The sequence below is a fragment of the Chiloscyllium plagiosum genome, unplaced genomic scaffold (assembly GCF_037043375.1).
Source record: "Chiloscyllium plagiosum isolate Xiang-an unplaced genomic scaffold, Cpla_swu_hap1 HiC_scaffold_10, whole genome shotgun sequence".
Lineage (NCBI taxonomy): Eukaryota > Metazoa > Chordata > Chondrichthyes > Orectolobiformes > Hemiscylliidae > Chiloscyllium > Chiloscyllium plagiosum.
Window position 1 is genome coordinate 89,819,757 of NW_028270148.1, and position 27,862 is coordinate 89,847,618.

General features: G+C 39.9%; 2 protein-coding genes across 5 annotated transcripts in view; one reads left to right on the forward strand and one right to left on the reverse strand.

Moving 5' to 3' along the window:
- The window catches only part of dzank1 (double zinc ribbon and ankyrin repeat domains 1), a 113,928-nt gene extending 112,455 nt beyond the window's left edge, over positions 1 to 1,473 (forward strand). For all 4 annotated transcript variants that reach the window (XM_087991535.1, XM_087991537.1, XM_087991534.1 and 1 more), the window contains 2 exons: positions 329 to 403; positions 912 to 1,473. In XM_087991535.1, the coding sequence (XP_087847661.1) occupies positions 329 to 403; positions 912 to 1,077 (241 nt within the window). In that variant the 3' untranslated portion in view covers positions 1,078 to 1,473. The remainder of the gene's footprint in view (positions 1 to 328; positions 404 to 911) is intronic.
- Positions 1,474 to 1,564: 91 nt separating this feature from the next.
- The window catches only part of kat14 (lysine acetyltransferase 14), a 48,022-nt gene continuing 21,724 nt past the window's right edge, over positions 1,565 to 27,862 (reverse strand). The window contains exons 5-10 of the mRNA XM_043696335.2: positions 25,445 to 25,861; positions 11,543 to 12,108; positions 9,595 to 9,731; positions 9,294 to 9,469; positions 3,666 to 3,856; positions 1,565 to 3,083 (exon numbers count right to left, since the gene is read on the reverse strand). Of these exons, the coding sequence (XP_043552270.2) occupies positions 2,910 to 3,083; positions 3,666 to 3,856; positions 9,294 to 9,469; positions 9,595 to 9,731; positions 11,543 to 12,108; positions 25,445 to 25,861 (1,661 nt within the window). The 3' untranslated portion in view covers positions 1,565 to 2,909. The remainder of the gene's footprint in view (positions 3,084 to 3,665; positions 3,857 to 9,293; positions 9,470 to 9,594; positions 9,732 to 11,542; positions 12,109 to 25,444; positions 25,862 to 27,862) is intronic.

Below are 27,862 nucleotides of genomic sequence, written 5' to 3' on the forward strand. Positions count from 1 at the left end.
GAGCAGGTCACAGAGACACTTAACAGGGGACCAGCCAATCCTTGCAGGAAATGAGATAATCTGGCATTTCAGATTAGTTGATTTGTGTATGTAAACAGACAGAATTCACTTAGTTTCTCATGTCCTGTTTCACGCTAGAGTGACTGCAGATTTTTCAATGTAGCAACTGCATCCCAGCTTAAGACAGCGATATGTAATAGTTCTCCTAATTAATGAAGGCTCATTAGAATGCTCTGCCTTGCTAACAGACATTTAAATTTATGCCTCTTTTTCGTTTCAAACACCATCCTATCATATATTTTAAAAATGTCATTTTCTTCAAACATAGCCTTAATAACACTGCTCTCCATGAGGCTGCTGAGATGGGAACTCAAGGAGTGAAATGTGCAGCCGTTTTACTTGGGTAGGTTTTCTTTTTTGAATCTATATTAAACAATTTACGTAAGACAGTGTTCTAAAAGAAAAGGAGGAGGGCAGTGGGACTAAATGAATAGTACTTTCAAAGAACTGGCAATGGCATAATTAGTCAGATTTTTTTACTCTATTAGATTTTATGACAACAAGTGGTTAATTAGGAAAACAGGTATTTCGTATAGTATTCCATAAGCTATAGGAGCAGAATTAGCCATTGGGCCCATCGAATCTACTCCGCATCAGACTTTATTTCTGTGTCAATTGGCCAGAGTAGTGGTATTAGTGACTTGAAGGGTTGCAGATAAAAGAGGGGTGCATTATCCATAAACCACTACCAGGTTCATACCTAAACAATGGTCATTTACACAAACTTAGCAAAGCAGCTGGACCTGTAGCTCAGCTTAAGTAACTGAGCAGAGATAGTAGCAGATACAAGATGATAGAGAAAGATGCTTAATCAATTCAGTCTGATTGATTTTTCTACCAATTATTTACAGTTGCAATGCAAGTATTAAGAAGAAAAATGATAAAGCTTTAACAGCATATGACATAGCTGTCAAAAATGGCAATGACCAACTTACTTCACTGTTTGCTGCAAAAATGGGACAAGGAATGTTAGATAAATTCTCCAAGACCAAGCATGTCAGCCTGGATGTCTTTTAATACTTCCTTGAAGATTCGGGCACATCCAGCACCAAAGTTGTTTTTCAGTGCAAACATTCAAGTACACATTTATAGAACTCACATTTTGCAATGAGACGTGAAAGCATCTCCAGATGCGAAAGCAAGTTCGGGCTCTGAGAAAGTCAATCGTTCTGCAGCTGTATGTTTTTAAGAGGCTCTCAATATTTTGAAGACTCAACGGATAATCTACTAAGGGAAGAAAGACGAGTCTTTGTGTTCTTTGTCAATATGAAATTGACTTTTAGATTTGGTTTACCTCAAGCAAACTATTTTAAAAAAACAAGCATTGAACTGTGAGTTGCTGGTTTTGATCCAGCATGTCTTTTATAAATTTAATCAGAAAAATTTCTACTGTAAATCCAAGGATTGCACTACTTTTTGACAGAACTCAAACATTTTGTAGCAAAGCATTTCTAATGTAACATTAGATATGCAGTTGATCTTAAATAAGTATAAAATAAAAATCTTTATCTAACTTGTTTCTTTTATTTTCAGAATTGTGTCTTGTGAAATAAAATAAAATACAGCAAAGTAGTTTACAAAAATCCAATCTCCCACTAAGTGTTCCTCATCTGCTTCTGGTTAGTAAGAACCCTAAAACATCAAACACATTGCTTTTCAAGTTAACCTCTTGAATGTGACAAGAGTGTGGTCAGACATTAGCAAGAGAATCTATTATGGAAATCAGAGTTCTCAACTGGTTTCTTGTTAATTTTACTTCAGGACTTTTGTAACATTGTTGCTTTTAACCTTTAGACAATCAATGATTCAAATTTTCATCTTGGTCAGAAGGCTGTAACTTAAGAGTTGAGCACAAATTCTACACTGGCAGTGCATGCAATGGAGGATATGCTGGACAATTCAAGATGCTATCTTTCATATGTTAAACAGAGGCCATCCTGCTCTTATGCAGATGTAAATCATTCCATGCAGCTATTCAAATATTTTGAAGAGTGTGTGTGTTCTTCTTGTTCTGGCCAACCCTCAACCAATATCATTGAAACAAATTGTGATCATTATCACATTGCTATTTGTGGGATCTTGCCTTGCAGTAATTATGCATTTCCTACAAGTCAACACACTTCAGCAGCATTTCATTAGCTGTAAATACTTCAGGATATCCTGAAATTATTGACAGCATTATATCACTTGCTAGTTCTTTCAGTCTGTATGTTCTAAGCTGCGGATAGAGCTGTACTACCTTCAGAGCAAAGATGTGTCAGATTCACCTGTCCTCAAACCACCTACCCTCAATCCACCATATACAATCATAAAAATGGGATTGCTGGCAACAGTAAGTTGGAATCAGCTGATGGTACAGAATTACTACTGGGGTCAAACTATAACCTTTTAAAGAACTTGCTGACACTGAATACAAACACCTGGGTAACACCAATATGCAGGTAAAGTGCAAAGTATCTAAGGAATTATTTACAAAATTCTAATGCACTTCTATCTACATGACTCATCTGAAAGAAATACAAATGGCAATTTGTGTTCTTTCCCTTTATTTGTTCTGCTGATGGCTTTAGATATTGCAGCATGTTACACAGGTTTAACGGGAATTCTTCATTTGCTGCTGGCCAACTGTGAGTTCTGTGTAAAATTTCTAATGATTTGTGCCAGAATGGCTTTGCAAAACAGATCATAATTTTTTTTCAGAAGATGATCAAAAGTCATAATGGGGTCATTGCTTTAGCTTCATTGTCTGTGTTTTATAAGTTCACATCAAAGGAGGTATGGTTAGGGCTGAACTCTTCAAAGCACAAGATCTTTTCAATAAATTCTTTAATGTAATGGCTTTCACATGATCATCTTCGCAATCTGAGCAGAAATGCATGTTTGCACTGCTTACTATCCAAGGGGTGGTACTTGTCATAGAAATCCAAGATGTATTCTTCAGCCTTGAACCCAAACTTCTGATACAACAGCATAGCAGAGTTACTGGCTGAGACATGGAGAGTCACATCCTTTCCCATGCAAGTCTGTGAAGTAGGAGAAGAACGTGAATTTGCAGGTAAACAAAAACCGCATTCAAAAAAACAACAATGATGTAGAATTGTACACTCAACCTGACTAAGAATATATTACTTGAATGTGGGGAATAAGTATTCACTTACGTGCCCTCTACAAACTTGATAAAGGAGTTCTGGAAAAATGGTTTACTGCATCTTTCATCTACATTAGCGTAGGAAAACATGAAAATCACTGCAGGAATTCATCACCTTAATAATTTTAAGCAAAGATGCACATGTCAAATTATTCCGAAGCACAGACTCCATTTGTCCTGCACTAAAATGCAGGGATTTTATAAGCCCAGAAACTGAGCTGTTAGTAGAATGAGCACAATGATGTGATGCCTAGACATCAAAATTGGCTACGGATAACTGTGGAGTCCGAAAGAGTAATGGCAATGATGAAGGGACATGTTTTGTGGTTATAGTAATGCAAGTTTTTTTCAAATGTGTGTTATAAGTCCAAACAAAATTCAAATTTTAAACCATTCTGGCTGAACAACAGATCTTAAATTTTACCATTATACAGTTTAACAATGCAACAAAATCAACCTGAATGAGGTGGTAAATCATGAAAGTTGCAATCCCAGCTCTCCTCCATTCTGGGTGAACCAGCAGGAAAGAAATATATGCCTGATTGTACTTCACATCAGGAACCATGAAGCCAAAGCCAATAATAACTTTTTTGTAGAGGACAACAACACTGAAATCTGGGTACTGTAGGCTCTCTGACAAGTCAATGCCTGTGTGGGTTAAAAGTAAGATTATATCATTAAATGTTTACAAACTAGTTTCAAGTTATACAGAGTATAATGTGGCATTGGCATTTTGAACAGTTATACTGCTGTCATACAACAATAATGTCTTTGATACTTCCAATATGACATTCAGATACAATAAATAAAATAAGGAAATAATATTTGAAATATCACTTTTAGCAGATTTCATCAAAGAATTTTGCCCAAACCTTTCCTTCACTAACAAATTATACCAGAATAATCTCCATATAAGTTGTTTTTGTCTGCCTCTCATAGACTACACCAGAGCAGGTTATGAGCATCCCAAATATAAATATATATTATATATTACACACATACATATACAGAGCTCCTTTAAAGGAATACAAGTTGGATTTTGTTGGCAAAGTTGAAGTAAACCTTCCACCATGAAATCTTGATATCCTTGAGAACCATATTCATCAGGACAAATTTATTCAGTTAATTTTAACACAATTATCTAATTCTATTTAAGCACTGGAATTCAGCAAACATTTTTCCCAATTAGATTGCAGAGCAGCCGTCAGTAGTTAAAATTAAATCTAATTGTGTAATATTTAGTTTCAGTTTTCAATTTATCTCGCTTCACTCTCAATTTAAAAAGAAACCCTCTTTTGCTGCCAATGTGCAGGAATGTGGTGGAACCTCTGTGCTCTCTGGTCTACACCAGTCACATCGCAGCCAGCTGCTACGTGATATATTAAAGTTATGTTTAAAATTCATAACATATCAGGAATCTAATCTTGTCAAAGGTTTAATGATTCATCCAAGCTTCGGATCATCCAGAACTCTGCTGTCTGCATCCTTATTTACCATCTAGCAGTTTTCAACTCTATGTTCATTAGATCCTAGCAACTTGATTTTAGAATTTTCATCCTCATTTTCAAGTTCCTCTCTTGCCACCCTATCCCTCTCTCTAATCTCCTCAAGCCCCATAACTCTCCAATAGAACTGTGTTTTTAACTGGTCTCTTGAGTTTTTCCAGTCGTAATTTCTCCACCATTAGTGATTATACCTTCAGCTTCAAAGACCCTACGATCTGGAATTCATTTCCTAATCTTCTCTATCTCTGACTACCTCTCTGCCTTTAACACATATCTTTGACTGACCTTCCTCTAAAACTTGTGTGCCCATCTTCCCCTCTCTGGCTGTTTAAGGCTTTGTAGTATACTTCTAGCAATGTGATTGCTCCCTTTTTGTTTTTAAGTTCTACTCAATTGAAGAACCATGTTAAGATATCATCCTCTTACTGCAATAATATATTAATTTATCAATATTGCAACACCATCTCTCTTTGCAACTCTCCCAGTCTTGCCTGAAGATTCTATACTGCCCAGAGTATTGAGCTGCCAGTATTTGCCCCTTCCTCAACCATGTCTCTGTGATAGCAATGATATCATTTCCCTGTATTAATCAGCACCCTTAATTTATTTGCCTTACTTGCAAGGCTCTTAGCATTAAAATATATGCCATTGAGTCTTGCAGTGATTGACTATATATGCCATACCAGCCAGTGCTTGTCTGTGCATCACCCCATTATATTTGCACACCATATTCTATTCCCCTACCAAATTAGTTTAAATTCCACCAACAGCACTGACAAGCACTGTTTCCAGCATGTTAGTCCTGTTTCAAATCAGACACAACCTGTACTAGTCCCACCTTTTCCAGAAACTAACCCAGGAATCCAAAGACCTCCACATGCTCCAAACCTTAAGCCATCTGCTCTATCCACTTTTCCTATACACAATACCACATAGCATTGTGATTAGTCACTGGAGGCATGGCCCGCTTTCTATTTATGTGTTTAGGTTTCCTTGGGTTGGTGATATCATTTCCTGTTCTTTTTCTCAGGGGGTGTTAAATGGGATCCAAGTCAATGTGTTTTGTCATTGGATCCCATTTACCACCCCGAGAAAAAGGTAACAAAATGACATCACAGGAAATGACATCACCAACCCAAGGAAACCTAAACACAAAAATAGAAAGTGGACCATACTACCAGTGCTTCATCCAGAGGCTCACTGAAGATGTTACCTAGCACGGTGACGAGACGTCTGAAAACGAACCTTCCAGCTCAGCAAGCAAACATGCATCCAGAACCTCAACCTGAGCTACAAATCTCAAAACTCGCTAAGATAAATAGCCTTTTACTACACTGTAACAATGACAAGATTTTCTGATTTTCAGCTATCTAATTTAGATGTGTTGTTGACAGTGAGGTAAATTTCACAGCAGTGTAAAAATGTTAGGTAATAATAATGGGAGATTTTAACTTCTCCAATAACTGGAGTGGACAAAGTATAAAATGCTTAAGAGGGGGCAGAGTTCTCTAAATGTGCCCAGGGGCCTTTTTAAGCCAACAAACAAAGTCCTACAGGACAGGGGGCAGTGCTTGATTAATTTTAGGAACAAACCAGGCAAGTGGTACAAGTATCAGAGTGGCAGGATTTCAGTGATAATGTCCATAGCTCAGTAAAATTTAAGGTAATCGTGGAAAAGGACAAAGGTGGAACTGGAAATAAAAGGTTCTGAATTGGGAAAAGGCCAATTTTAATAAGATAAGATAGGACTAAGCCAAAGTGGACTGGGAAAATCTGCACCACAGCAGTGAAGTCTTTCAAAACGAAAAAAGATTGCAGGGCCAACTCCTTCACAAAGATGAAAAACAGGACAGGTCCAAAGAATCATGTCTGTTGATCATTGTAAAGAATGGATAGGAAAGTAAAGGGGAGCTTATGGTAACTACCAAGGACTCAAAACACCAGAAGCCCAAGAAGTGTATGGAAGGGTTGCTTGAAAAAGAAATTAGGAAAGTAAAGAGTGAACATGGAAGACAAAATGGCAGATAAAATAAAGGAAAATCGAAAAGAATTTTATAAGTTTATTAGGAGCAAGAGGATAACCAGGGAAAAGCAAGTTGAGATCAACTCAATTTTCCTGTGTTATTGTCATCTCCCTTAATTTCATCAGTGCCCAAAAATCTATCGATTCTACTCTTGAATGTAATCATCAAATGAGCATCCATAACACCTTGGGATAGAATTCCCAAAGATCCACAACATTGCAAAGAATGAAAGCACTTAATGACTGACCGGATTCCTAGTTCCATTCTCTGCAGGCAGCAGAATTAATCTCTTAGCATCTACCTGTCAATTTCAATGAAGTCACCTCTCACTGCACAATGTTCAACACTATTCTCGACTCCTGTGATACCGAAGCAGTCCACAGCCATATGCAGCTAGACCTGGACAACATCCAAGCTTGGGCTGTAAAGTAGCAAGTAACGTGTGCACCATACAAGTATCAAGCAACAATCATCTTAAACAAGAGCATCTAACTGTATCCACTTAATATTCAACAGCATAGCATCACTGCATGTCACAATATCACCATCCTAGGGCTTACTATCGATAAGAAGCTGGACTAGACCACTTACATGAATACCTCACTGAGAGCAGGTCAAAGGCTAAGAATTTAACTCACCACCTGTCTCTCCAGGGCACAAGTAAAGAATGTGATGGAACACTATTGCCTAAGTTGCTGCTCCAACAATACACAAGAAGCACAACACCAGCCAGAACAAAGCAGCCTATTTCATTAGCACCCATTTAATCACTTTCAAAATTCTCTCCCTTCACCACCAACACACAGTGGCAGGGTATCATCTACAGGGCTTACATGTTATCTCCAATCATCCTGGCTCTTCAATCACACCTACCACCTAGTAAGGATAATGACAGCAGATGCAGAGGAACACCACCAGAACAAGTTCCTTTCCAAACCATACATCATCCTCACTTGGAACAATGTTGCTCTTCCATCACTGTTGTTGGGTCAAAATCCTGGAACTCCCTTCCTAACAACATTTTGGTGTTTCTAAGCCCAAAGACTGCAGTGGTTCTTCTCAAGGGCAATTATAGATGGGTAATAAATGATGGCCTCGTCCAGGGGTGGGGAACCTGCGGTGGCCTTCTAGGCCATTGTCTTTGGCCTTTTGAATGAATCCAAATTTTGCAGAACAAATCTTTTATTTTTTATTAATATTTATATTCTCCTACTGAACCAAAATCAAGATGCCCTTAAGGTCAAAAATGACGGATATCCATCTAGAGAATCAGCTAAAACTGCAGACCTCCATGCTGCAACCAAATATTCAAATGCTTTCCTACCAAAAGCAGTCACAACAAAGTCATTAAAAGGTTAGTTAACTTTAGAATTAACATTTTTTTTAGTTAGTTAGTACATAGTAGTTAGATTTTTACAAAATAATGTGAATTTTGAAGAATATATAATTGAAGTTTCTTGGATGCGACCTTATTAGATTACAACTAACATAATGCAGTCTTCCAACATGAAAAGGTTCCCCACCTCTGACCTAGTCAGCAATGCCCACCTCCCATCAACCAAAGTTGTTCTTATATAGTACATTCAATCTCACGTCATAGAAAAATGCCCTTAACGTAGTAATCAATTGAGTGTATCGTTGTGACAAGTACAGGTAGTTCTGAGGTGACGTGCATTTCAGAAGCGCGATTTGGCTATACCGTCACTAACAAATGAGGGAACGGTATTTTGGAGAATGCTTACCTCCGTTGGCAATAGTGCAATTCCAGCGGGGATCAGCGTGCGTGCGCTTCATTCTGCGCATGCGCCATTGTGCCCACCGAAATCTCTGCACATGCACCAACGTTCTTGCTATTCTGCACATGTGCCAGTGTCTGTACATGTGCCAATGTCAGCTGCCAAGGTACTGTGGAGAGCAGCTTTCTTACATTTTTAAATGTACTACGTTACATTTACTTTTGTTTTGTTAATAAATATGATTTCAACCTTCATTCAGGCTGTGCTATACTTTGTGTTAGACCTTTTGGTGATTTTTGAGCGATCGTGAATGACATTCTCTGCTGGTCTGTCCCTAACCCCACTTTTCCCATAGGTTTCATTATTTCTATGAAGCCAGGTTTCGCTGGGATGTGACTAAGGCGTTATAGCAGAACTCTTTGTATATCCCTCTTAGTTACTAAGAACACCATTACTTAATAGTAACTCAGGTAGGATCTCACCTATCAAATTCAAGTAAGACTGCCTTACTTTCACCTTGTGATTTGTGTGTAATGCCACCCACCCATTGAAACCCACGTATAGATATTAGTCCGTTTAAATGATATCATTGTTTTCTATTCTTCCTACCTTAAGTGGATAATCTCACATTTTCTTACATTATATTCCATCTGCCTCCTCATTTTGCCCACTCGTTTAAGTCTCTCCATATTCTTTTGCATCCTCCTCACCATTTTAAACATCAATGATGTTCCATTTAATAGTACTCATCTTTGCGTCAAGTCCACAGCAGAGTGAAGTTGGATGATATTTCACTGTATAAAGAAAGGATTTAAAATACCTGGCCAGAAGAATTCATGGCACATCGAGTTTATTGTAGGAATAAAATTAGGGCAGACGTAGCAGTAATCAACAGGGGCATCAGCTTCTGCTTTCCAAGTAGGATCATTCCGGTTTGGATAGGCCCGGATTTCGGCCAGTAGTTGTAGTTTAAGTGGATTGCATTCAAAGTCACGCCTAATGATTCAAAACAAAAAGGATACTCACTTTGTGAAGTAGCAACTATAGTAATTGTCCCTCTGAAAGTTTCAACACACAAAACCATGAGAAATCTAACTGCACTTTCTAGGAGAAATCTATACCTGATATATGGTTTGAGGACTCGCGAAGTGTAGGGGCTGATTATGCTTTGGTTCATTAACATGTCTCCTGATCCAATCAGTCGGTGTATAAACTTTGTCTTTTGATGTTGATATCCTTTCATGTGTGAGAAAGACATCTGCAAAGAATCAGCAATAAAAAAAAATCAAAAACACTCCTGCCAAACACTAGACCCTGAGTGCTTGTCAGCTGAAGCAGCGAGTTAGTGATCTGGAAGGTTTCTGGTCTAATGATGTTAGCCAACCTCAGATAGATTGGTACTTCCCAGCTTCGTCAGTGCACTTGGAAGGTGGGCAAGGTGGTCAACCACAGTTCTTTACCTAGATTTCCTATTGGAAATCCATGCATACTTATCAAATGAGAACAAATGCAATATCTGCTGAAATGACTCAATGACCAAGCTCACAGATAAAGTCACTTGGAAGTGCAAGTAGAGGTCAATCGGTATCCCAAAAATAAGTATCCCAGCCAGAGGTCAACATTTTCTGGGTTGGGGTTGGGGTAGATATCTTTGGGAGGTGAGATCTTATAAACAACCTTCAGTCATTTGATCAGCCACAAACTCATTGAAAGATGGTGGAAGATCCAAGTGCACGACAAAGGAAGAACAACAACAATGCTTAGTTAAAAAAACAACTTTGGCAAATCATTTCCATGAACTCCATCCTGTTGTAATACCAATACAAAACAAACATCAGTCTGTGCATTTATGTTAAAAAAAAAGGACTGTATTCAATATAAATAAGATCACCACAAATATAAAACCAAACTTATTCAAATAAATCATCTCTTGTAGAAAACAAATAAACAACACAAAGTATGAAAGAGTGGTAGTGTCCAGTATTGTGATTGAGATGGGCTGTCCTTAAAAGAAACATCCAACTCGGCCAACTCTCCATTCTTTCCCAGAACTTTGCTTTATTATCAGGATTTGTCTGTTAACACCAATGCACAAATGATTCATGATTGTGCATGCTGTTGAGCTGATTCTTCAAAATTAAAATTTAATGTAGAACTTAAAATATTTTATTACAAGTGTATCTTAATTGGTTTTTGTAAATACTTGTTACTATGAGAGATGTCTGCTAATATGCACGCTTCTTGGTGTCAGCAACCTCAGCCTTATTACTAATTCACAAATTTAAATGATTACCTCAGACATGCTAATCCTGTAATCTCTGAACCTTGGCAATTTACTCCTCGAAACGGATGCAACTCTGCCTCCTTTTCTGTCATTTAATATTTCATTGTTTGAATTATTTAAGTCATGAAGTGCCACTTTTAAAAATGAGTTCTCATTAGCTAATAAACCCTAAAATTGATTTGTGTCACCAACCTGTTATCAATTTAATGATACTTGGGCTTAATCTTTGTGTGTTCTCTATGATAGCATAGCAATGTGACTGATGAGTGCATAAATGCAAACACAGTCTGATACAATCACCTTATATCAAAATTGCTGCAGAAATCAAGACTACATTCAGAAGCAACACAATGCAATTTCTTTAAAAGCAAAATACTGTTTGAAATCTGAAGTAATTACAAAGAATAAAGAATGCTGGAGAAGCTCAGCATGTCTGGCACCATCTGTGGAAATAGAAACACAGAAATGTTTTGAATCTTCTGAAGACGTTCTGATGCTGCCAGACCTGCTGAGTTTCTCCGGCATTCTTTCTGCTTGTTTGAGTGCAATTTTTTTCTTGCTACCATAGCCCATCAGCCGAATCATTTGAATTAACTGGAAGAGAAAAAAATTGAAAGAATAAAATTAATCTGTAAATAGGTTTCTTAAGTATTTGTTCCCTCAGGTCATCAGAAACTCATACTGCTCATACTAATAAACAAGTCATGCTTTATTACACAATCTCAAAACCTGATGATACTGAAAGGAAAAGCATATTCGCCTGTTTTGCTACTATCCTCACTCACCTGGTACCGGTCCAAAATCCGGAAGTCTTGACTAGTGGTCCGAAAGGTCCCAACATCCATTGGTATCTGGGCATGGTCACTTTCCTTTGCTCCATACTGCCCACCAACCAATGACACTGCAGCTTCAACAGCTTGATCCAGGTCAAAGAGGGGCAAACCACGTTCCTTTTTGGCCTGTCTCACGAGCAGTTTGCGGCGCAGTCGCTTGGCCTCTAAACTTAAGGCTACTGCATGGGGACAAGATTCTAGCCTTCGGAGTAGAAGTCTCTCATCATACATACTGAGGGCAATACACTTGGGAGCAGGCACCTCTACAACTTTCTCCGTCTGGATTTTTTTCCTGTCTCGAACGCTAAATTGAGACAGTTCAATGGCATCCTCGGGTTCTTCAATATCAGCTTCCATTTTCTCAGCTCTCTCCTCATCCTCCTCCACATCACACTTGATTTGTTCATCTGCCTTTACTTTCTTCCTGCTTATGATCATGGTGCCAGTGGTCACATTGGGAGGTGGCACATATTCTATTCCAGGATCAATAACACCATCCACATCACCCTCTTCATCATCTACAGGGGAGGAAATGTAAAATACTCACTTCCAATATCTATTCAGTCTTTTTTTCTGGATCGCACTGTACATTACACAATGACAATTTTTAACTTGACATATTGTTGAAAACAAAATAAGAAGAACTATACCAATTTGAATGCCAGTTAGGGGTTGAAAATCCAATTACGAATGGCATGAGGAAGAGTTTTAGAGCGAGAAAGTCTACCTGTATTCACAGCTTCCAACTTGGTTTTCCTGTTTCCCATGGACTCCTGCTCCCTTGCCAATACCATCTCTGGCAACTACCCTTAATATCCACAAACTCTTTCAAACACCACTTTTTTTTGTGCCACTCCTAGGAAAGACCTCTTCCTCATGCCATGCATAACTGGTTTTTCAAACTCCCAACTGCCTATCAATTGATACTTCTCACTGCCATAAAAAAAAAGAACAGCTCTAAAGAATGGTCACTGGACCCAAAATATTAACTCTGCTTTCTCTCTACAGATGTTGCCAGACCTGCTGAGTTTGTCCAGCAATTTTTATTTTTGCTTCTAACTACCATAATACCCAAGTATCAATAGATTGACTCATCCCTCAGATGCTCCTTTGACACTTTTGTCCACATCAAAATCTTCACACTCTCATCCTAGTCACTGGTGCAAGTTTGGACAAAGGAGGCAGCTATACAGCCAATGTTTACAGACCAAACATTGCATCCACAATGCCAAGCCTAAATGTGCACAGGATACTTACCAAATCAATCCTAAACAGGTTCTATTTAAAGGCAGTTCTACACATTTCGAAGAATTTGTTGCTGTCTTTTAGCCTATGTCTTTGGATGGATGAAAATATCATCAGCAATGGCCCAACATGTGTAAAAAGACTGTTGCTATGTGACTGAACACATGCACACAACTGGCTGTACTTGTATTGGAAATGGAATCCTTACAGACATTCCAGGTTAACACCTAATCTGGGTGCTTAGTACAAAGTGAGATTTTATTGGAAATCTCTGGCTGACAGTTACTAGGTAGTCATATGCTACAAAAGTATTTCTCCCATATAAACAAAAGTCATGAGGATAAGTGTTTTGGGATCAAATCTGTGGCCAATCTTTGCCACACGCAGAAGGAGAACATTCTTATAAAAAGTTACTCTCTTTATTAATAAAAGTGCTGTAAACCCTATGTGAAAGCACATTGCTAGGTCAACAGATTTACTAATTAGACCTGTAGTCGCTGACCAACAATGGATGATTCCTCAGAAATACTTAAATTTTGGAAGTCTCCTCTTAGTTTTCAAACTCCTTCCAAAGACTTGACTTTCCCTGTCATACAACACTCTGATATCTGTGGTCCCGCAATTTCAGCCTATTCTGCAGCTCCAATTTCAATCACACCTTGAACACTATGCCTTCTGCCAGCCCTAAGCTCTAGAATGACCTTGATAAAAATGGTCTCGCTACCCTTCTCTCTCCTACTTCAAGTTAAAATTTACTTCTTTGACCAAGGTTAAGGTAGGTTGTGAAAGCAACTCCTTCTGCAGCTTCACTGTTAGTTTTGAGAGTTAACTTGGGGTAACTTGAAGCCTTTATTATATTTATGCAAATGTAAAATGTGGTAAAATTGTACTTAAATATTAATTTAATACACCAGGTCTTACGTTTTAAAGGGTTCATTATGTTCTAAAGATTCAGACATTTACTCTGGTAGACTCCCAAGAATAAACACCTCAGCAGGAATGCGAAGGAGTTTGTATGTGTTTTGTCAAACAATGAGCTGCTGCTCAACTTGTTTTGTCTTATTTTGCAACAACAGCTATCTGCTTTGGAGGGACTGTTAGCAGACTCCTGTCACCTGCTAATGTCACAACAGATGATGCATTCTCAGCTTGCAAGAGGCTAAACCAACAACCTTTCTGCCAGGGAGGGTGAAGAGAGAGAGAGAGAGAGAGAGAGAGAAAAAGAGAGCGCGCACAAGAGAGACACCTCCAGCCCTTGATGTTGCGCCAACCTGTGAAACCAATCTGAAGCTGATCTAACCTACACTATTGCATTATCAACCATATACTTATCCAATGACCATTTAAATGCCCTTAAAGTCCACTACTATTGCAGCAGGACATTCCACACCCTTACTACTTTGGGTAAAGAACCTACCTCTAACATCTGTCCCATATCGATCACTCCTCAATTTAAAGCTATGTCCCCTCATTGTAGCCATCACCAGAGAAAAAAAGGCTCTCCATGTCCACCCTATCTAATCCTCTGATCATCTTATATGCCTCTATTAAGTCACCTCTCAACCTCCTTCTTCGCTGTAATGAAAACAGCCTCAAATCACTCTGCCTTTCCTCATAAGCCCTTTCCTCCATACCAGGCAACATCCTCTGCACCCTTTCCAATGCTTGGTGATTTCCTCGAATTCCAGGGGCAGCAATTACTGTTTTATGTGCAGTTGCATTGTTTTGGAACTTTGGAAAAAAAATGTCAAAACAACAGCAGTTTTAAAAGAGAGAACAAAGGAAGCACATGGTGAGATCATTGCAGGAGAGAGAGAGAGAGAGAAAGAACCTGCACAGTTACTGCCTTTGCTGTTTGAATTCACGTGTCGCTGGACATCGGAGTGGGTCTGGAAAAATTAACAAACAGTGAATTTCACAACTAATCTTGGAGGAACCAGTTTGGGCGAAGTTCACAACACAGAATCAGATAAGTTAATCATTGTTTTAAGTCTGTCCAATAGAAAGGCTGCAGTAGTGAGTGGAGTGGGTTCTTTCTTGATTATATGTTTTTGGAGATAAGTCTCTTGATTAAACTTAAAATATAAGCCACACTATTAATTCAACCTGGGGCAGTGTTTTGCAGAGGATTAAGATGGTGTTATTTTGGGGGTCTGTAGATTGTGAAGGAGCAAAAATGGCCTTTAATAGAGTGATATGTACTTCTTGTCAGATGTGGGAGTTTAAAGAGAGTTACTGTGGATTATATCTGCCATAAGTGCCGTTGGATGCGAATCTTATCAGATCGATGGATTGATTGGAGAAACAATGAGGAATTTTTAACAACAACAGTATTTGATAGATGGCAGTTATATGAAAAGGCAGGGGGAGGGGGGGAAAGAGTCTCAGATACCCTTCCTGGAGTTAACTCATCTATGTGAGATGTGAGTGTAAGAGAGATAGGCACCTAGGGCAGGGGTCTTTTGTGGATATACCTATTTAAAACAGGTATGCTGTTTTGGAAAATGTAGGGAGTGATGGATTCTCAGGGGAACGTAGCACGAACAGCCAAGTTTCTGGTATTGAGACTGGTTCTAATGCAACGAGAGGTACGTCAGGTTCCAAGAGATCAACTGTGTTAGGAGATTCTGTAGTCCAAGGTACAGACAGACTTTTCTGTGGCCAGCAGCGAAAAAGCAGAACGGTGTGTTGCTTCCCTGGTGCCAGGATCAAGGATGTCTCAGAGAGGGTGCAGAATGTTCTCACGGGGGAGAGGGGCCAGCAAGAGGTCATTGTCCACATTGGAACCAACGAAATTGGAAGGGAAAGGGTTGAGATTCTGAAGGGAGATTACAGAGAGTTAGGCAGAAATTTAAAAAGGAGGTCCTCAAGGGTAGTAATATCTGGATTACTCCCGGTGCTATGAGCTAGTGAGGGCAGGATTAGGAGGATAGAGCAGATGAATGCATGGCTGAGGAGCTGGTGTATGGGAGAAGGATTCACATTTTTGGATCATTGGAATCTCTTTTGGGGTAGAAGTGACCTGTACAAGGAGGACAGATTGCACCTAAATTGGAAGGGGATTAATATACTGGCAGGGAAATTTGCAAGAACTGCTAGGGAGGATTTAAACTAGTAAGGTATAGACAGGATAGATCGAGTGAATCCTTAGAAGAGCATGAAGGAAGTAGGAGTATACTTAAGAGGGAAATCTGGAGGGCAAAAAGGGGACATGAGATAGCTTTGGCAAATAGAATTAAGGAGAATTCAAAGGGTTTTTACAAATACATTAAGGACAAAAGACTAAGTAGGGAAAGAATAGGGCCCCTCAAAGATCAGCAAGGCGGCCTTTGTGTGGAGCCGCAGAAAATGGGGGAGATACTAAATGAGTATTTTGCATCAGTATTTACTGTGGAAAAGGATATGGAAGATATGGACTGCAGGGAAATAGATGGTGACATCTTGCAAAATGTCCAGATTACAGAGGAGGAAGTGCTGGGTGTCTTGAAATGGGTAAAGGTGGATGAATCCCCAGGACCTGATCAGGTTTTAGATTAGATTACTTACAGTGTGGAAACAGGCCCTTCAGCCCAACAAGTCCACACCGACCCGCCGAAGCGCAACCTACCCATACCCCTACATGTACCCCTTTTTACCTAACACTATGGGCAATTTAGCATGGCCAATTCACCTGACCTGCACATCTTTGGACTGTGGGAGGAAACCGGAGCACCCAGAGGAAACCCACACAGACACGGGGAGAATGTGCAAACTCCACACAGTCAGTCGCCTGAATCGGGAATTGAACCCGGGTCTCTGGCGCTGTGAGGCAGCAGTGCTAACCACTGTGCCACCGTGCCGCCCACTAGGTGTACCCGACAACTCTGTGGGAAACTAGAGAAGTGATTGCTGGGACTCTTGCTGAGTATTTGTATAATCGATAGTCACAGGTGAGATGCTGGAAGACTGGAGGTTGGCAAACGTGGTGCCACTGTTTAAGAAGGGCGGTAAGGGCAAGCCAGGGAACTATAGACCAGTGAGCCTGACCTCGGTGGTGGGCAAGTTGTTGGAGGTAATCCTGAGGGACAGGATGTACATGTATTTGGAAAGGCAAGGACTGATTAGGGATAGTTAACATGGCTTTGTGCATGGGAAATCATGTCTCACAAACTTGATTGAGTTTTTTTGAAGAAGTAACAAAGATGATTGATGAGGGCAGAGCAGTAGATGTGATCTATATGGACTTCAGTAAGGCGTTCGACAAGATTCCCCATGGGAAACTGATTAGCAAGGTTAGGTCTCATGGAATACAGGGAGAACTCGCCATTTGGATACAGAACTGGCTCAAAGGTATAAGACAGGTTGGTGGTGGAGGGTTGTTTTTCAGACTGGAGGCCTGTGACCAGTGGAGTGCCACAAGGGTTGCTGCTGGGTCCTCTACTTTTTGTCATTTACATAAACGATTTGGATGCCAGCATAAGAGGTACAGTTAGTAAGTTTGCAGATGACACCAAAATTGGAGGTGTAGTGGACAGCGAAGAGGGTTACCTCAGATTACAACAGGATCTTGACCAGATGGGCCAATGGGCTGAGAAGTGGCAGATGGAGTTATATTCGGATAAATGCGAGGTGCTGCATTTTGGGAAAGCAAATCTTAGCAGGACTTATACATTCAATGGAAAGGTCCAAGGGAGTGTTGCTGACCAAAGAGACCTTGGAGTGCAGGTTCATAGCTCCTTGAAAGTGGAGTCGCAGGTAGATAGGATAGTGAAGAAGGCGTTTCTTTATTGGTCAGAGTATTGAGTACAGGAGTTGGGAGGTCATGTTGTGGCTGTACAGGACATTGGTTAGGCCACTGTTGGAATATTGCGTGCAATTCTGGTCTCCTTCCTATTGGAAAGATGTTGTGAAACTTGAATGGGTTCAGAAAAGATTTACAAGGATGTTGCCAGTTGGAGGATTTGAGCAATAGGGAGAGGCTGAACAGGCTGGGGCTGTTTTCCCTGGAGCATCGGCAGCTGAGGGGTGACCTTATATAGGGGTGACCTTTACAAAATTATGAGGGGCATGGATAGGGTAAATAGGCAAAGTCTTTTCCCTGGGGTTGGGGAGTCCAGAACTAGAGGGTGAGGGTGAGAGGGGAAAAATTATAAAAGAGACCCAAGGGGCAACGTTTTTACATGTATGGAATGAGCTGCAAGAGGAAGTAGTAGAGGCTGGTACAATTGCAACATTTAAGAGCCATTTGGATGGGTATATGAATAGGAAGGGTTTGGAGGGATATGGGCCGGGTGCTGGCAGGTGGGACTAGATTGGGTTGGGATAACTGGTTGGTATGGATGGGTTGGACCGAAGGGTCTGTTTCCATGCTGTACATCTCTATGACTCTATACTTCATATAATGCGGCGACCAGAACTGCATGCAATATGTTTTTGTACAGTTGCAACATGATCTCATTGCTCCAAAACTCAATCGCTCTACCAATAAAAGCTAACACACTGTACACCTTAACAATCCTATCAACCTGGGTGGCAACTTTCAGGGAGCTATGCACATGAACACAGAGATCTCTCTGCTCATCTATACTACCAAGGATCTTACCTTTAGCCCAATACTCTGTATTCCTGTTACTCCTTCCAAAGTGAATCACCTCACACTTTTCTGCATTAAACTCCATGTACCACGTCTCAGCCCAGCTCTGCAGCTTACCTATGTCCCTCTGTAACCTGCAACATCCTTCTGCACTGTTCACAACTACACCAATCTTAGTGTCAAACACAAATTTACTAACCCATCCTTCTACACCCTCATCCAAGTCATTTATAAAAATGACAAGCAACAGTGGCCCCAAAACAGATCCTTGCAGTACACCACGAGTAATAAACTCCAGGATGAACATTTCCCATCAACCACCACCCTCTGTCTTCTTTCAGCTAGCCAATTTCTGATCCAAACCGCTAAATCAGCCTCAATCCCAGGGCTTCGTATTTTCTGCAAAAGCCTACCGTGGGAAACCTTATCAAACACTTTACTAAAATCCATATACACCATACCAACTGCTTTACCCTCAGCCACCTGTTTGGTCACCTTCTCAAAAAACTCAGTAAGGTTTGTGAGGCATGACCTATCCTTCACAAAATCATGTTAGCTATCCCTCATCAAATTATTCTTCTCTAGATGATTATAAATCCTATCTATCTCTTATAATCCTTTCCAACACTTTACCCACAGCTGAAGTTAAGGGTCACTGGTCTATAATTACCAGGATTGTCTCTACTCCCCTTCTTGAACAAGGGGACAACATTTACTATCCTCCAGTCTTCTGCCACTATTCCTGTAGACAATGATGACATAAAGATCAAAGCCAAAGGCTCTGCAATCTCCTTCCTAGTTTTCCAGAGAAGGTTAGGATAAATCGTAAATGGCCAAGAGGACTTATCTATTTTCACACTTTCCAGAATTGCTAACGCCTTCTCCTTATGGACCTCAATCCCATCTAGTCTAATAGCCTGTATTGCAGTATTCTCCTCGACAACACTGTCTTTTTCCTGTGTGAATACTGAGGAAAGATATTCATTTAACACCACTCTTACCTCTTCAGACTCTATGCACAACTTTCCACTACTGTCCTCGACTGCCCCTAATCTTACTCTCGTCATTCTTTTACTCCTGACATAGTTATAGAAAGCTTTAGGGTCTTCCTTGATCCTACCTGCCAAAGACTTATGTCGCCTCCTGTGTCTTCTTATCTCTCTCTTCAGGTCTTTCCTGGCTTGGAACTCTCCAGTGCCCTAACTGAGCCTTCACATCCCATCTTTACATAAGCCTCTTCCTTCCTCTTGACAAGTGATTCAACTTTAGTCAACCACGGCTCCCTCGCTCGACCACTTGCGCCCTGCCTGACAGGTACATACTTATTAAGGTCACGCAGTAGCTGTTCCTTGAACAGGCTCCACATTTCCATTGTGCCCATCCCCTGCAGTTTCCTTCCCCATCCTATGCATCCTAAATCTTGCCGAATAGCATCATTAATTGCCTTTCACCCAGCTATAATTCTTGCCCTGCGGTATATACCTATCCCTTTTCATCGCTAAAGTAAACTTAATCAAACTGTGCTCACTATCACCAAAGCGCTCACCCAACTTCAAATCTAACACATGGCCAGGTTCATTACCCAGTACCAAATCCAATGTGGCCTCGCCTCTTGTGGGCCTATCTACAAACTGTGTCATGAAACCCTCCTGCACACAATAGACAAAAATTGACCCATCTGAGGTATTCGAAATCTGGCATTTCCTGTCAATATTTGGAAAGTTAAAGACCCCCATAAAACTACCCTATTACTCTCACTCTTATCAAGAATTATCTTTGCAATTCTTTCCTCCACATCTCTGGAATTATTCGGAGGCCTATAGAAAACTCCCAACAGGGTGACCTCTTCGTTCCTGTTTCTAACCTCAGCCCTTACTACCTCAGTAGGCAAGTCCTCATCAAACTTCCTTTCTGCCACCATAATGCTGTCCTAGACTAACAATGCCACATCTCCTCCTCTTTTACCACCTTCTCTAAACTGCGGAACCTGTAACAACCAGTCCTGTCCCTGCCCTATCTGTGTCTCCGAAATGGCCACAACATTGACGTTCCAGGTACCAAGCCATGCTGCAAGTTCACCCACCTTATTCCGAATGCTGCTGGTGTCGAAGTAGACATACTTCAAACACCTTCCTATCTGCCGGTACACTCCTGCGACCTTGAAATCTTATTCAAGAGTTCACTACTCTCAATCTCCTGTAGTGGAGCTAAAATTCAGGTTCCCATCCTCCTGCTGAATTTGTTTAAATCCTCCCGAAGAGCATTAGCAATACATCCCCCCACCCTCCCCCAAAAGAAATTGGAACTCCTCTGGTTTAGGTGTAGACCGTCCTGTTTGTAGAGGTCCCACCTACCCCAGAATGAGCCCCAATTATCCAGGTATCTGAAGCCCTCCCTCCTGCACTATCCCTGTAGCCACGTGTTCAATTGCTCTCCCTCCCTCTATTCCTCACCTCACTAGCACATGATATGGGTAACAAACCAGAGATAACAACTTTGTTTGAGCTCTAAGCTTCTACCCTAGCTCCTTGACTCACAACCCATTTTCCTACCTATGTCATTGGTACTTATGTGGACTATGACTTGGGGCTGCTCCCTCTCCCCCTTAAGGATCCTGAAAACACGATCCGAGACATCACAGGAGGCAACACACCAACCACGAGTCTCTCTCATTCCCACAGAAACGCCTTCCAAATCATCCTGACTCTTAAACAGATTACCATTCCTTCAGTCATTAGGTCAAGATCTTGAAGACCCCTCCCTAACAGCATTTTAGGTGTTGGATGGAGGCTTGCTCGCTGAGCTGAAAGGTTCATTTTCAGACTTTGCGTTACCTTACTAGGTAACATCTTCAGTGGACCTCGCACGAAGCAATGCTGAAAATTCCTGCTTTCTATTTATATGTTTGGATTTCTTTGGGTTGGAGATGTCATGTCCTGTGGTGATGTCACTTCCGGTTCCTTTTCTCATGGGTCTAACTCCTATGTGTTTGTTGATAAATCTGTCAACAAACACAAGTTAGACCCCATCTTCCACCCCCTGAGAAAAGAGGAAGTGACTTCATCACAGGAAATGACATCACCACGGGAAATGACATCACCAACCCAAAGAGACCCAAAAATATAAATAGAAAGCAGGAATTTTCAGCATTGCTTCGCATGAGGTCCACTGAAGATGTTACCTAGTAAGGTAACAAAACGTCAGGAAATGAATCTTTCAGCTCAGCAAGCAAATCTACATCCAAAACCACAACCTGAGCTACAAATCTTCTCAAAACTCGCATTTTAGGTGTACCTATACATGGACTACAGCAGTTCAAGACTTCTCACCAGCATCATCTCAAGAGCAATTAGAGCTGGGCAAATAAGTGTTTACCATGCTAGTGCACCAACACCCATGAATAAATATTTAAAGACTACATTTACAACCAATGAAATACTTTTCAAAAGTGTTTTAAAACATCCTGAAGGGATGAAATACACTAAATAATTTTCAAGTTCTTTCAGCTTGTAAATTCTCCAATCTCAAACTTTAAAATCTCAGTGTTTACCAGACTTTTCTTTGTATTTTCACAACAACTTCTGTTTAAAGCCAAAAGAGCAATTTAATGACAGCTGCCTTTATTCACCTCACTCTATATTTACTAAGTAAAGTTTATTATGATATACAATCTATTAAGAGGAATCTGAAAAGTCTTACAGTCCTGTCTTACTGTACAAGAGGAGATTGCAGTAATAAGTAATTTTACTTTCCATTTTAAAGGAGAAGCCAAAAATGCAGTTGCGATATCCCAGAAAATACAACTTCAAGAAATTTTATTATTTGCTTATCTGAAACTCTTTTTTGTTCAAATTAAAAACAGGCTAATAGACATTCACAGCACAGAGGATGCCTTCCAATTGCAAGTCAGCAAAGATCTGACTACACTACTCCCATTTTTCAGCTCTTGGCCCACAGTTCTGCGGACTATGGCGATGCAAATGAATATCTAAAGACTGCCTATGTGTTGGGAGAGTTTCTAAATCAATCTTTCTTTCAGGCAGTGAATTCCAAACTCCTGCTACCTTCTGGGTGATAAAGTTTCTCAACTTTGGTCTTACCCTTTTGCCTCTTTCTTTTAAAACTATACCATATTGTTACTGACCCTTTCACAGTGGAAAAAGTGCCTTCCTATCCACCCTATCTATGCCACTCAGTCTTCTAGAACTTTATGAGATTCACCCTCAACCTTCCCTTGTCTAAGGAAAGCATAACATATCCAATCTTTTGTCACAGCTCAGACCGACCAGCCCAAAAAGCATTCTGGCAAATCTCCTCTGCACCCCCTTTTATGCAATCACTTTCCTTCATATAATGCGGTGACCAGAACTGTACACAGTACTCCAGCTGTGGCCTAATTAACATTTTACTGCATTATCTTCCAACTCCTGTATTCTATATCCCTCAACTAATAAAGACAAGTATTCAATATGCCTTCTTAACTACCTACTTGTTCTGCTACCTACACAGACCTGTGCATATATACACCAAGGACCCTTTGATCTTCAGTACTTTTCAGGGTCTTACCATTCATAGTATATGCCTTGCTCTTCCTAAATCTGCCAAGAAAACAAGGTTAAATTCCATTTGCCACTGCTCTGTCCACCTGATGAGTCCATTGGTATCTCAATGCAGTTTATACTTTTCCATCTAACTATATACCAGTCTACTAAATTTCATGACATCCACGAACTTTTCAATCATACCCTCTACATTTATGTCCAAATCACTCATATGAACCACAAATAGCAAGGACATCAGCACAGTGTCTGCAAAACCCCACTGGAAACAGACTTCCATTCACAAAAGCATCTCTCCACCATTACCCTTTGCTTTATGCATCTCAGCCAATTTTGGATCCAAAGCACCACTTTGCCTTGGATCCCATGTCCTTAACTTTCTCGACCGGTCTGTCATGACAGTCCTTATTAAAAGTCTGGCTATGGTCCACGTAGACCACAACCTCAACACTTGTCTCCTCAAAACATTCAATCAGTTTTGTCAAACATGACATTCCCTTAACAAATCCAAGCGAACTATCCCCAACTCTTACATGTCTCTCTACGTGCAGATATACTCTATCCCCCAAAATTCTTTCTAATAACTCCCCATCACTAAGGTTAAGTTGACTAACCTGCAATTTCCTCCCTTTTGTAATAATGGGACTTTAGCAGTCCTCCAGTACCTCATCTATGGCAACAGAATATTTGAAAGTTACTGCCAGGGCCCCAAATATATCCTTTCTTGCATCAACGAGGCCTGGGGATTTCTCCACTTTTAAGATGCTAAACCCTTTAGCACCTCCTCTCTGTCTCCATTAACTTATTCTAAAATATTTTTACAATTCCTCACTCTGATATCTATACATGGGTCATCCTTTTCGACAGTGAAGACTGACACAAATTATTCACTGAGGACTGTCCCCATGTCTTCCAAATCAACACACAATTTACCTCTGTGGTCTCGAATGGACCATACTCCTTCCCTAATTACGCTCAATATTTATGTAATTTTTAAAAATCTTCTGTGTTTTCTTTTATTCTGCCCACTAATGCTTTCTTATGCACTCTCCTTGCTTTCCTAATTTCCTGTTTAAGTTATATTTTTCACTTTTTATACACCCCTAGGGATTTTGCCATATTGAGCACTTGGTATCTGCACAAGCTTCTCTTTTCCTGAATCCTAGCTGATATCTCTGGACAGCTAGGGTTCTTCGATTTTGGTCATTTGCCCTATACTCGTGCTATTTCCTTGAATGTCTCTTGCTACTCTGACACAGGTTTATCTGCAAGTAACGGCTCCTTGTTCACTTGGGCCAAATTGCATCTTATCTTTGTAAAATTAGAAATATTATTCCCAGCTCATCCTTTCTTTTTCCATAACTATCCTAAATCTAACTACCCACTATCACCAAAATACCTCCCTATAAACATACATTCCACTTGTCAGGCCACTTTTCCCAATATTACCTTTGTTGAACTTTCTATTAAGAGTTCTCCGAGACACAGTTTAAGAATTTTGCTCCCTCTTTACCTCACAAACTAAAACCATCCCAGTTAATGTCTGGATGTTAAAATCCCCAACTATTATTCTTACATTTCTCCAAAGTTTGATTACACATTTGATCCTCTATGTATCCCATATTGTTGGGGGCCTATAATATACCCCAACAAGAGTCTACTTTTATGTTTTTACTTCATGTACATGGCCTCATTTGATGATCCTTCCAAAATATCATCCCTCCTCACTGCCATAATCGAGTCCTTGATCAACTTTATGACCCCCTAATATTCTAGTATCCTCCAATCTTGTCTGAATATCATATAAACCAAGAATATTGAGCTACCAATCCTCTCCATCTTCAGGCAAGCCTCTATCAAGCCTACATTATACTCTATGCGTCCTGTTTGTATCCACAGCTGATATATATCATTCCTCAGGCTCCTTGTATTCAAATATATTCCATTCAGTCTTGTTAAACTCACTTCTTTTTAATCTAGCCTTTGTTTCCTCTGACTTTCAGATTCACCCATCTCAGCTTCACTCCCCTCTGAAATACTTGACAGGATCTCAATCCCCTGCTAATCTCGTTTCAATCCACCCCAAGAAAGTTTTCTTACATTAAACATTGTACCTAAAATATGCACACTTAGATAGCATCATTCACAATTTCAGGACAATCCAAAGAACTTTATAGCCATCAAAATACTTATTGAAGTATGAACACTGTTGAAATGTAGGGAGAATGCAATAGTAAATTGCCAATATAGCAAGGTCCTATTAACAGCAAGAAGATTGTGAACAGATCATTTGTTTAAGTGATTATAGTTACAGGATGGAGAAGAAGTCGCACACCTAAGCCCTCTGCTGTTCTGAAACCTTTCAACATGACCTCCAAGGGAAGATGGGCCTTAGAGATCTATCTGGAAGACACATCCAATCACCTTCTAGTATAAGAAGCAGTCATCATAATCCACCACTACTAAATGAGTTCTTACCATGAAACAGTGCTTGGGGAGGCATGACATCAGGAATGAGGTCTGCCTCAGACAAGAGACTAGGAGTAGCTGAATGAGATAGTGGGGTTCCAGGAGCTGAAAAATCCAGTGAGGGGGATGGAGAGGGGCTAGTAAGTGGAGTCCGATCTGAAGAGCTCAGGGAGGAAAAGTCGATTACTTCTCCTTTTTCCAGGATCAGTTCTGACCTACGAGTTCGGCTGCAGAACTTTACTGGGGTTGATGACGTGCTCCTGTCAATGAATGTAGCAGCTTCCTTTTGAGCACGCCGAATGTCCTTAGCTTCCTGAGTCCGGGATCGTTTCTCTTTTAATTCCATAGCTGTTTCTACAGGGTTCCGACTCACTCGTTTTCGAAGTCCTTCCACTGTAATAATTGGATCCAAAGGAGGCTTGACAGCTGAAAAGTGAAGAAAATCAACACACTTGATAAAATATTTTATTTAGTTAATGGTGGCAACTCGTCTCCTCTGCCATTGAAATGAATAAAAAGTGTAATTGACGAATCTCGGTGCATTGCAGGATTGCACAAATAGTAACATAGACTTAAATACAACACACAAGTAGTATCAAAAGGGTACAAGTAGTAAAACAGCACTCAATTTGAAATTGCTAAATTGCTAATTCTGCTGGATGGAATCTGATGCTTTTAAAACCAAGCTCATAAATGTGTAAGTCAAATTAAGTACACAAAAAAGGAGCATGGTATGGAAAAGCACTAGGTACACTAAGGAAAATAAAAGCTGCTGTCAATCAGCTCTCAGGAGAATGGAAAAGAAGACTGTCAACAATTCTGGAAATAATAGAACTTTTTAAAATTAGTTTTGTGAAGTGAACTATCAAAGTCTATATTTGCTCACTGGGACAGGTAAAAGCTTATTAGATATGATAGAAATATTAAATAAGCACTTTGTATTGATTTTCACACAAAGGTCATGCTTGAATGTTAGAATTTAAAGATTATCTTAACAAAACAAGAAATATTAATGCGTTAGATCGAACGATGTGCCTGAAAACAAACAAAGCAGCCAGAATTATTGCATTGCAGGATAACAGGTATTATGAAGCAATGCAAAGTTGCCTTAAAATATATTCAATTACTGCACTGAACACTGTATTGATTTAAAAGAATTATTAGTATATAATCCCAGAACAGCCTACCCTTTGCTTAAAACATTTCCTTGAGGTATTTAATTGCGTTAGTGATCACAAACTGCTACACAGCCAAAACTCTTCCTGTTGAGTCAGGATTGATCTGCTGAATCAAGAGAAAGTGAAACATAACAGCTGAGTATCCAGTTTCAGCTACAAGCAACTGTCTTCTGCTGGGAAAAAAAGACTGTGCATAATGACTTTGAGTAGCTACCTAATCCACCTGCAAGCTTGGTTTTTGGTCAAAGTTTTGCTGTAACTTCAATTACACACAATTTCCATTTATGTTTTCAATCACATGAACAGAACATTCACTGAAGTGCTGGTGGGAGGGCCTGGGGTCACAGAGACATCTTGCACAAAACAACAAAAAGGAGCTGAGTTCAGTGAAACTACCAAAGGCAAAAGATTATAAAGTGGAATGACTATTAGAGGCAAAAAAAGATTGTAAAAGATTGCTGTGACAACAAGGGAAGTAGAATTCACGGTCTAACACAAGCATGGATGACAAAGGAAAACACACTAACCAAGAATAAGATTTGGAAAGGGACAAGAGTGACTAATGGGAGTAAAAAATATTTTGCACAAGAGTAACAATTAAAATCAGAAAGTGAAAGTAGACAGAAAATCATAAAAGGGAGAACAACAGAAGTATAGTTGAACAGCACAGAATGTTGGAAGGTAATAAGTTACAACAAAAGAATAGAAGAGAGAAAAGGGACAAATGAGCTGGCAAATAATAGAAGAGGCAAAATCAAACAGAAAGCATGACAGTGAAATAAATGGGAAGTAACACAAAAATGGGGGTAATAACAAAAATAGAGTAAGAAAGAAAGATTATTAGCAAAAGAGGTAGAAACACAAAGAGAAGGAAATATAACAACCCCCAAAGAAAATGAAAATGAGAGAGTCAGACATTTTTATCAACACCATAACCACCAGAATTGAGCAAGCTTCCCATCTAGATCTCAGAAAATGATAAATGCAACGAATGTGTCTGGTCTGAATAGAATGCAAAATTCCAATCCAATTCTATCCCAAAAAGCAAGTGAATCGCTAAACAGAATTAGGAAAAGGACCCAAACATACCACATATGAGTACAAAAATAAAATCAGAACTTTAAACATGGATTCGTGCACAGCATTTGCCTACAATAAAAATTTGACAAACAATAATGTATTAAGGCAGGGAGAAAAATCCACTCAGCTCCCCAGACTTCCTTAAGCCAGCTTCGAGGCAAGAGCTTAC